Here is an 11,233-nt window from a genome sequence, read left to right on the forward strand (position 1 = left end):
TAGTCATACAATTTCAAAGTTTATTTTGCATTCCACAAGGTAATCAATCCTTGGGTTGCATTATCAAATACACGAAGGTGGTGAGTGAAGCCATTAGAGTGTAATCCGTCAGCCTAAAATCAAGAATTGATTTCTTGAGGCTGATTTTTGTGCTACATTTGAGTTCTGTTCGTGTCTATTCCATTCCATTACATAATCAGTACTTGGGAGCAAATTAAGACGTGCAATCCACCCCTTAATTTGGTGCATGATGTCACTCATCTACCTGAACTACCCATTAAATTCATTCTTTGCGTCAATTCTTTTGCAAGAGTACCGTCTTTAAAAGAAAAGCAGCACAAGGTAAGGTTGTAGTTTATGGGTCGTGATTTTAGTCAATTCCACTATTTTATTAGCGATTTCATTGACGAATTTGATGAAGTTATGGTTTAATTATTAGACATAATCATCCGAACTCAAACACTAATAAGATATTCAAAAAACGAAAACTTAATCATTCAGACCAAAACACTAATAAGAAATTGAAAACGACAACATAATTACAGCCTCCAGGTGATAAAGTGAAAATAGACAATGTTATACTAACACTCAACTTCATAGTCACCTCAATTTAGACTCTCAGAGTCTAAAGAGAACGGAAAATACAACATAACATAACATAACATGATCATAAGAGCATTCATGCAGAAACAATGCAAGCTCTTGAAGCTACTGAAAGCTGAGTAGCTAACCTAAACTTCCATTGAGTTCGTCTTACAATTTAACTGCATTTTGCACAACTAAAACGGTTTATCCCTCAGTTTGCGTCTCGCTTATTATTGGCAGATGTCCATAACTTACAATACATTGAAAGCTAATACTAGTAAATAAGGCACGGTGCAGTGCAGCAGCTGATATTTTACTTTTTCTGGGCGATGAACAAACCCCATCGTTGCTCACCCATGGTGCTCCTCACCAGCTTAGCGTTCCAACCGTCAACTATGTCATTGTAATCTTCCTGAAAATCCAACAACAAATACCGAATCATTACCTAACAATGCTATAAAGCATATTAATTTTTGATCTGCAAAACCAATAATGCGAGGAGAGGATAAAAAGTAACCAAAAGCTTAAGCCGATGGTTGAAGCCTCAAGATATAATATATACTTTATCACGCTCCTTTACACAGAGCCTTCATCATACATGGTGCTAAATATTCTACTACAGACAAGGGATGGATGAGATTTAAACCCGTGACCCCTTAATGTCACATTGGATTTTGATATGATGTCAAGGAACAAACTCAACCAAAAACATAGGCTAATAGTTAAAGTCTTAAGATATGTTATATATGTATCAAAAGCAACAATATGTGCATACCACGGAGAAATCATGAATGAATTCTTCCTTCTCCACCTCAAGAGAATTTAGTTCCTTCTGCAGAACTTTGATGAACTAGATTTAAATAGAAAAAAAATTAGACATTAGTTTTGGCTTCCTTGGTCAAGTACAATAAACAATGTACATGAACAAACAATGGAATGGGGCAAAACCTGATCAGTCCGATCCTCTGCAACAACTTCATCAAATCCAGCATCTTTAAGCATCTGAAATGAGAGTTACAAGATTGTTAATATATATACAAGTTCAATGATTGAACTCAAAATGTGAAGGAAATTCATATAAACTTGCCTGCCCATATGCTTCCACATCATGGAGATCATATCCCCTCTGCTTTATGTACATTGCAAATTCGGGTGAAGGTGGACCAGCACGCTTGCAGTAGTCACTGATTAGAACCTTCCCGCCAGGCTTCAACCATTTGTAGAAGGATCTAAATAAGGCAGGTTTGTCCTAAAATAAAATGAGTGGTTTATGAATTAGATTCCCGTCTTAAGTTCCTGTCAGTCCCTAATTAGGTACAATAATGAAGAAAGTTTTGAAAATGAAAGTCGCTATTGTTTCTGAAATCGAATAAATATTAGAAACTCAAGTGTTAAAATATCAAACTACAACTGCGCATAACAAAAAAAATCTTGATAGTTTTTGATTCCAAAGGGAGTATATGTTGAAAGTAGCAAACTATGCAGTAACATATTCCTTAGTACGAGGGGATGCAGAAATACATATATTGATCGTGGATATGTTAACAATGCTATCTGGCAATGAATACGCTTCAAATTATGCTAATCGATATATTTAAAGAAGTATTTTGGTATATAGTCTCAATCTTAAGGGTATACTATCATATTAGTATTATACCAAGAGTATAATAGTGAATTGAACATTTGATTCTAAAACAAGACATTCCCATTCTATTTAGCAACTGTCGTGGAATATTAGACTGAACCGAAGTAGAGCAAGCATTTTACCTGAATATGAAGAATGGTGTCACGGCTGTAGATAACATCAAAACTGTGTTCAGGGTAATTTTTCTTGGTACAATCTGCCACCTCAAATTCAACAGCGCATTTGAGCCCAATAGAACGCTCCAAGGCAAAAGAAATCATATTAACAGAGAGATCAATTCCAACAACTTCAACATCGAAGTTCTCTGCCATGTAAAAATCACCTCCACCAATGCCACAACCCACATCCAGGACCTTCTGTCCCGGCTTCAAGTCAAGCTTTGACACAAACTCTTTGGTTGTCTCTGTTTAGAAGTTAGAACAAATAAGTCAGAGCCAAGGCAATAATATGAAACAGACAAAGCATGAAAGACTCCAGAAATGTATATTTAAAAGGAGAGAAAAAATGGTCTAATGTAAGAGGGAGAGCCATACAACCAACTTAGTGACAGAAAGTTTCTGTTCTACACTTCTACCAGTTTTTACAGTTTTTTATAATGTGCTTGGTTATAGAACACACAAAATGTAGCAGCAATGGTTAGAACAAAAACTTACCGATTCCTCCAGTACTAACATAACCAGGACCAAATACACGCTCATATCGCAGAATGCTATTGCACTTGTACTGGCTAGTATCCAGAAATCTTTGAAATCCTTTATCATCCTCAGAATCTACTTTCTTCCACAACCAGCTTATCTGCAGTCAAAAACAACTTGTTAGTATGTGTGGCTCTCCAGTTATAATCCCCTGTAAATCAACAGAAACTGGCACAGAAATGAAGACCTGATTCTGATTCTTTTTGTTTCTGACATAAGCTCCAATACATTTGCAGCCAATTAGGGAAAGCTCATAGGAGTTCCCAGATTCATCTCGCATATGACATTCTTTGAAAATCTGTATCAAACAAAAGATTAGAAAAGTGAAGCGATTCTGAAGGCTAGAAATATTCAATACGGTACTTTCACATGTAAATAGAAAAATTGACATCCAACTTGATGAAAGATGCGGGTGACATAATATTTCTACTCAATTATTATCAGTGAAACGTGAGCACTAGGGTGGCACCTGTCGTCTAAATTTAATGGAGAAAAAAATCTTTCAAACCCTCTTCTCCCCTCCTCTTAACTTTAATGGATTGTAACTTTTAATCAGAATATTACAAGCCAAAGTTATGCTTTCATAAAGTTTTACTGGCCTTTGCAGTAAGCTATAGCAAGGAAGCTTGCTATTTCTATGATTTCTGAAACTAAGTTAACCGAATTAAACTCACTTAAAATTAAGGTTGCATATAATGTAGTCAAAGCAAGTTCTTTGAAAAGAGAAGGCTTAGCAGGCAGGAACCCTTCAGAATTCAGAGACGTTGGGCCACTGTCTGATATTAAACAAGATGCATATAAACTATCTTAGTTTGATCAACAACACTCAAAATTATGTAATTTACTAATTCCCCATGTTACCTAGCCTCAAGAACTCATCCGACACGGGTACCCGACTAGACTGATTATGAAAAGTAAAATATTTTTGGTCCAAATGAAGTGTTCAAGTGTCGTACCCATGTTCAGGTGTCAAGGATCTGACAAGGGTACTTGAGGTAAAATGGAGTTTGATAACAAAGAAAATACCCAATATCACCAGTTCACCACATACTCCTCGGTCCCTGACCTTTAGTCCTAATTGGAAATGACATACAGGTTAAGAAGTTGTATATATTGGGGTAAAGTTGTGAGGTCATTTAGAAATAAGAGAATATTAAGACTTGTAAGAGGAGAAGTTATGTCTCAAAATAGAAATAGGGCAAAACAAATGAGACGACTAAAACAGAAAATGGACAAATTGAGAGTGACGGAGGGAGCACACATTATGCTAAGAACTTCCAACAGATCAGTAATCACCAATGAAAACTCACAAGATTAAAAACACTCTACGTGAAGGAAATAATGTTCTTAACAAGTACGAGATTCATTTAGGTCAAATTTTGGAGGAGGGAACAGAATTTTGTGGTGCAAGAAAAACATGGTGAAAATGATTCAAATAAAAATATGATGATAACTTAAAGAAAATTACAACCTTAGTGTAGAACCTAGGTTCACGGTAGTGAGTTGGGTTGCTTTTGCGCTTGTGATCACCAGATTGATGGAAACATGATTCTCTGAAGAAAATGTATCCTCCTGGCTTCAACCATTTCAACATTCTTCCAACCAAATTCTCAATCTAAAATAGCAGAAGCAAGAAAATAAAGAAATCTTTAAATGATGTTTGATGAATACAACAATATTCCATTACCCCAATAAAACTAAGAGTGAAAAAAAAAATCAATGTTCAGATGAAATAATGGGTGCTATTTGAAAATATGTCACTTGAGGCCTATATAAATGAAACTATTGAATCAATCCCAAATTGCAACAATATCAAAAGATAAGACACAACTGTATGCATACCTCTTTGTCAGAAAGATACATGAGTAACCAATTGGAAAATATCAAGTCCACTGAATTTGGTGAAATATTGAGACTGGGAGACGTAACATCAGCGCACATGAATTTTACATTTTTGAAATGTCCATTTAAGTTTTCATTCTGCAACCGAACAAAATCAATACAATAATTAAAGCGGCACCACACAAATTGTATTTACCATCATAAAGAACTATTTCCCTACAACACAAAGAGATTTCAGACAGAAAGGAGCAAGGTTTTCATATCACCTTCTTTATGACACTCTCAATAAAATCCAGAGCTATAACCTGGTCAGCTTTCTTTGCAAATTCACAAGTAAAACGACCAATGCCTGCACCAAGTTCCAAGACTGACTTTCCTTCATAAGGAGGGAGCAAAGAAAGTATCTGTATCCAAGGTAAAATGTAAGTCTCATACAATTTGCTAATATATTGTGGTAAAAGAAAAAAAGCATAAACATTCACTCATCCAGTAGAAATATACCCTGGGATACAACACTTATGCACACACAGACAGGAAAAAAGATCAAAAAAGAGATGCTAACAGACCACATATGTATGTATTGAGTGTTCATGAAATAAGGTGCTTATAGAAACACACCTGTATACGTTGAAACAATGATAAATATCAAGAACACTGATGTTTTCTAAGGGTTTCTGTTCCATATATTGTTTATTTCAGGTCAATATCTTCATACTCCCTCCGTATCTTAATATTTGCACCATGGATTCTCCATTTTAAGAGAGAATGGTAGGTACATGGTGGAAGTATTAAGATATGGCGGAAGTATTAGTTTAGCTAAGGGCTGATTAGTTTAAATAAAGGTCATTTAAGGTCAAATAAGTTAAGATTAATTCAAATAAGGGTTGTGCAAACTTAATTCATAGCTACAACAAATTTTGATAAGTTAAGAGTAGGGAAAAGTGGCTTTGTGTTTATGTGCTACTACGATCAAAATAATTCAAATAAGTTGATACAAAAAATGATTTATATTGGACTAATGCAATACAACTTTTTTAAAAATAATTCAAGGACAGATTAGAGAATCTCTACGGAGAAATCCTTCTTGTAGGATGAAAAAAGAATGTATATCACAAGGTTGAAAATTAAAGCCCTCAACCACTAGGCTAACACATTATTCTCCATAGCAATATAGTTATATAATATGAATGATCAATTTGTTCATGGCCCAAAATTATTTTTACAAAAAATTCTAATCATTGTCAAATAGATAATTGTGTCTTCTCATGTCAATTCCATTAACTAAATTGCAACTCAAAAATGGTTATCTAAAAGACTTTAATATTGTATTACCAGCCAATATCACTTGGTGATACATATGGCAAATAATGAGAAGAACTGGAAATGACTTTAAAGATCTTTGAAGGAATAACATGAATTTGTACTAATAATATAATATTAATAGTATTTTCATGACATTATACGATTACGGCTAGCTAGCATGCCCAAAAAATAGGTTATATGCTATGATAAAATATTAAAATGTTCAAAGTTAAACAATGAAGTTTAGTACTAGGCTACTTATCTCTCGTTTTCATTAAAACTGAATGGGTATATCAACGATTAACTTAAGTGTTACTTGTTTGCCTTTTAGCAACTTGTTTAAAGTCACAAGTACACTCTATAAAACATTGAAAAAGAAGATTACTTTTAGAAGTGCGCTCTAGTGGAAAATTCTTTATCACTATTATTATTAAGCACTGTTGGTGGAAATAATTTCCTTCACACTTTGAATGATCCGTTGTCGCTTTTCAGCACGGGTAATGCTTATAACTGTAAGGTGCCAAAAAAAATACCAGCGAAATTAATACTCTACTATAATCAATATATTCAGGTCCTTAATAAATACTCGTCCTCGTCCCTAGGTCTCCTTGAGTTTGTAAGGGTCCAAGTTAATGCTTTACTGCCTCGTGCTCGTACTCTTGATGTTGCTACATATATACAATTTTAGTCCGTAATTGTCTCACATATTATGCTTACATTATTATATCTATTGGAGCTTGGAGCCTTGGAGGTGATCAAATTTACAATACTCAACTAAAATCTACGGTTTAATTCTCTCCTAAAATAAATGTTATGATTATTCCATTAAAAGACATGACTTCACCTATATATCTCACTTAAATACTTTTTTTTCCTTTTTCTTGGTTTGTGTGTAAACAATGGAAGATTCAAAATTCAAAGTCTCAAACTAAGTGATGTACAATAAATACAAAAAAAATTCAAAAAAAAATTTATATTGGTGAATTTTTTTCCTTTTTCTTGGTTTGTGTGTACAATCCAATAACATTATCATAAAAATTATTATAAAGATGTTTGGTGAAAATTTATATTGGTTATTAATTATGTGTTTTAAAAAAATGGGTCAAAAAGCAAAAAATCAATGAAAAATTACTTATAGTATTTTTTATTATAGCTTAAAAGCGAGGTTTTTAGTTGATTTAAAAGTCATTATCAAACACATTTTTAATTATTCGACTAAATTAAAAGCCAAAAATCAAAAATCAAAAAAAATTATTTATATCCTTTGTGTAAGTGAGAATCATAAAATCCATTAATTTTAATGTATAATAACAAGTGGCAAATTTAGGATGATTGTGTCATTAATCATTTTTCGATTAGATTTAAAATGTTTAAATTAATTCTATAATCAAGGAAATATTTGATGAAATCAATTAAACATTTACATAATTTAATCATATGAAAATAAATAAATTTCTAAAATCAGTCTATCACAATGTATCAACTCCCATAAGTATGACTATTTCTTTTACATATGCAATTATTGAATCTCTTTTTCAATTACAATTTTTTTTTGTGTATTTAAAGATTAAAAAATCAATAATTATAATTAATCTGCATTAAAGGAAAAAAATTATGTATTACAGTTAATTAATTGAATAAGAATGTTGAAGAGTTTAATTGTTTCAAAATAACATTTTATATGTAAGGAATTATTTTTAAAAAATATTAATTTAGATTATTGAATGATGTTTAAATTACGTTAAAATTAAAACCAAATAAATTAATTTGAATTGACTGAAAATAAGCTTAATTATTCATGAATAGTTAGTTTATTTTATTTAATAAAAATGACCATCAAAAATATATTTTAGTATAATTTTTAAAGTTAAATTACATTAAATATTTTCATAAGTTGAATTGTTATTAAAAATAATTATTTTATTAAAATATGTAGTATTTATATACTTTTCTTAAATAAAAAATATATTTTTCTTACATTATTCTTTAAAAATTTTATTTACCTATATCTTCATGGTAAACTACGTACATTACATATATATAATTCTTAGTGTTACTATGATTAAGAAACTAGCGATGGAGAGTACACTTAGGAATATTTTGTTAATCCAAAGATATTTAGGTAGCTCAATAACAACACCACGTGATGTACGTCGCAAGACGCATGTATAATTGGATTGCACTCAAGAGTCAGATTCGGGATCCCTATGAGAACGAATGGAATCAGATCACAAGGATAAGTCAGAGAGTAAGAGATTAGGTTATAGACCCACTTGTTTTAATTAAATTTATACTCCAATCAATGACTCTATTTGTCCCACAAAATTATTCTAATTTTCTTTTCTTATTTGTTCATCTCTTCACATTTATTTCATTTCTATATATTCTTCATCATTTTATGGAGTACACTTTTTTAATTTTCATCTACGTATATAATTTATTTTTTATCTTATTTATATACCCTCTTCATTTTCTAATGTTCTTCTTATTTGAAATATTTCATCTTAAGGAGAGAGAAATTTAATTAATGTTTTTGACACATATTTAGAAGATAAAATATATCAATGTGAGATCTCGTTAGATTCATCGTAATGTATACTTTTTATTATGTATTTTTTATAATTTTTTATTATATATATTTAGAGATATTAAGATTTAAAATTTGTATTGAAAACTATGCAAAAAGTGAATGGGAAGAAAAAAAGAAACGAAAAAGGTATTTCTCATACTTTTCCATACCAAATGTGGGAAAAATGTGGTGAGACAAAGAGAGAGGTTGAAGTAATATAGATCTGACCCGATTTCACCAATTTTGTATAATGAATTGTTATTAAACCGACAAAAAAAATGAATTTACAACTTACAAGGATGTAAAAATTAACGTGGATACAAAGACTCTATTTTGACTCGACCCAAAATCGATTTGATGACCTATTCAAACACCTCCTCCTAAGAGTAACTTATTTGAAGGCGACAACAAGAATCTTACTCAAAACTGTCAAGCAACTAACTCTCTAAAAGCTTAAGCTGATGGTTGGGGCATCATAATCTGTTATATACTCTAACACGTCTCTTTACACGAGTACCTTTGGGCTAGATGCAGCACATGCCCTCCTCATATCTAACGGTAAATATATATTTCACTTTAAATGAGAGATGGTTGAAATTTGAATCTGTGACCTCTTGTCACGTTGGCTTTCGCTACTATGTCAAGAAACCAACTCAATCAAAAACTTAAGCTGATGGTTGAAACTCCATAACCCTTATATACTCTAGCAAAACCTTATAAGAGAAAAACAGTATATACTGTGATTCATACTAGATTTGATTCTATTAGTATACTCATTTCATTAGTACTTAATTAGTGTTAGTAATTGGTATGTTCCATCTTTTTCCCATTATATTAGACCAAAAAATAGTTTAATTCTGAAATGTTCAGTACTGAGCAAGTAAACTTTAATTATTTTATAAAATCACACTTACAAAACAGTACCTAAAGTGAACTTAGAAAAAAAAAATTCATTGCTAGGAGATAATAATCCTATCTTCTGGTTTCTTCTCAATTAAAGGATTTGCACATATAAGATTTGGCTTTGAATATTTGACTAGTTAACTGATTCATAGATTGCATTAAAGAGTAAGAAAGTTAAAAATTCATCCAGCCACGGTAGCAAAAGTATGTCCGGGTGAGATTCCGTTTGAGATCCAGTCAATCCAACTTTTTATTTCAGTGTTTTAGGTTGAATAAAAGATTCTGAACAAGTGCTTTGATCGAACATTAATGAGAGTCTTCATTTAGGCTTCAAATATAAAAGTGCATGAGATCTTACAATTTGTCAATTATTACCCGCCTTTGTCTATTGTCAATCAATCATTTTTGTCATTTCCCCGGTATCAAGAGTATCTAAATTAATTTTATTATTATTATTATTATTATTATTATTATTATTATTATTATTATTATTATTATTATTATTAATTTTTTAACATAAATTAATCATCAACTCTCTGTTCCATTAGGAAAAAAGTCCAGTCCAATTCTCTGTTTTCTTTTTCTACAAACGATTTCATAATTATATCAATCTATTAAAAAGTAAAAAGCAACTAGAATGACGAAGACAATTTTCTCAAAAAATTTAAAAATACCTCAGGACGTTCTTCTTTATCAAGATCAGAAGCCTTAGAATCAAGCATCATAGCCTCAACCGTTAAATCAGCAGAGTGTTCCGTCCAATACTTCTTGAACACTTCTCTCTCTTGCTTAACTCCCATAGCTGCAAATCAAATTGTCGCACAAAACATTACAAATTCTACGATCCAGAAAAAAACACAACACAACTAAAAAAAACCTGAATAGTATAAAAATACACAAAAAAGAGGAAAAAATGGATCACCTGAAGCCGCCATAGCCATAATAAGAAAACGAGATGAGAAAAACAAGGAAATGCGATTAAGCGTAGAAGAAAAGAAGCGATGAGAGTGAAAATAGTAATATGAAATTTAACAACCCTCAATAGCAAGACGAGAACGAGAAAAAGTCCTAGATCTACGATTAAATGCTTTCCCTTTTTGACGCATTAACAGTATGGTAGTACTGGAAATACTACCGAACCTACAACAACTAGGCAATAGCGATAGCAGTAGACAGTTGTACAGTGATTTGTATTGTTACTGGTTTGGTGAAGGTGAAGAAAAATGCATCAATGGAGTTCTGAATTTATAGGCATTAATGGAGAGAGAGTGTGGTCCAGATTTTTGGAGTGTGTTGGAAGCGGTCATGTATCATTGGTTGTTGGAGGGGCCGACTACTTTATATATTTGTGGTGTTTTGGGAAACTAACAAATTAGTCAGTGTGAGTCACACTGAATTATGTGAAAAATTTGAGCCGAACCAAAGGGACGTTTGATACGTGTTTGGTGATTATTTTATTAAATTTATGATGTACTTTCGTAAGAGGTTTGATTATTAGACTATTTAATTTATGTATAAGGTGCATTTCACGGTGAGATTGTCTTATATAATTTGTGTAAATTTATTTGTGTGGTTTAGTACTATTATGTTTCGGTTATTAGCTTTATTTGCTTTTGGCGTGAAAGTTAAAAAAATTGGGTATAATTAGTTAAAGTAATGATATATTATAAATATGGGGAGAAATTGATATTA

At 31.7% G+C, this 11,233-nt stretch overlaps 1 protein-coding gene across 1 annotated transcript; it reads right to left on the bottom strand.

Annotated features, from left to right (window-relative positions):
• Positions 1-556: 556 nt before the first annotated feature.
• LOC130797582 (phosphoethanolamine N-methyltransferase) lies at positions 557-10,989 on the bottom strand. The gene is made up of 12 exons (XM_057660216.1): positions 10,464-10,989; positions 10,216-10,343; positions 5,034-5,171; positions 4,768-4,905; positions 4,397-4,540; positions 3,113-3,223; positions 2,884-3,025; positions 2,353-2,633; positions 1,673-1,834; positions 1,534-1,587; positions 1,361-1,435; positions 557-997 (listed from the first exon to the last, which is right to left on the bottom strand). The coding sequence occupies exons 1-12, from the start codon at positions 10,480-10,482 to the stop codon at positions 899-901; spliced, it is 1,491 nt and encodes a 496-aa protein (XP_057516199.1). The 5' UTR covers positions 10,483-10,989; the 3' UTR covers positions 557-898.
• Positions 10,990-11,233: the final 244 nt, after the last annotated feature.

Source organism: Amaranthus tricolor, chromosome 13, assembly GCF_026212465.1.
Source record: "Amaranthus tricolor cultivar Red isolate AtriRed21 chromosome 13, ASM2621246v1, whole genome shotgun sequence".
NCBI classification, from domain to species: Eukaryota; Viridiplantae; Streptophyta; class Magnoliopsida; order Caryophyllales; family Amaranthaceae; genus Amaranthus; species Amaranthus tricolor.

What these genes read in the sequence shown, in the direction of transcription:
- LOC130797582 (XM_057660216.1), bottom strand. An exon ending in TGTATCTTTCTGACAAAGAG is followed by an intron (nt 4,541 to 4,767) that starts GTATGCATACAG and finishes CTGCTATTTTAG; the next exon opens with ATTGAGAATTTGGTTGGAAG. An exon ending in CAGAGGATCGGACTGATCAG is followed by an intron (nt 1,436 to 1,533) that starts GTTTTGCCCCAT and finishes ATTTAAATCTAG; the next exon opens with TTCATCAAAGTTCTGCAGAA.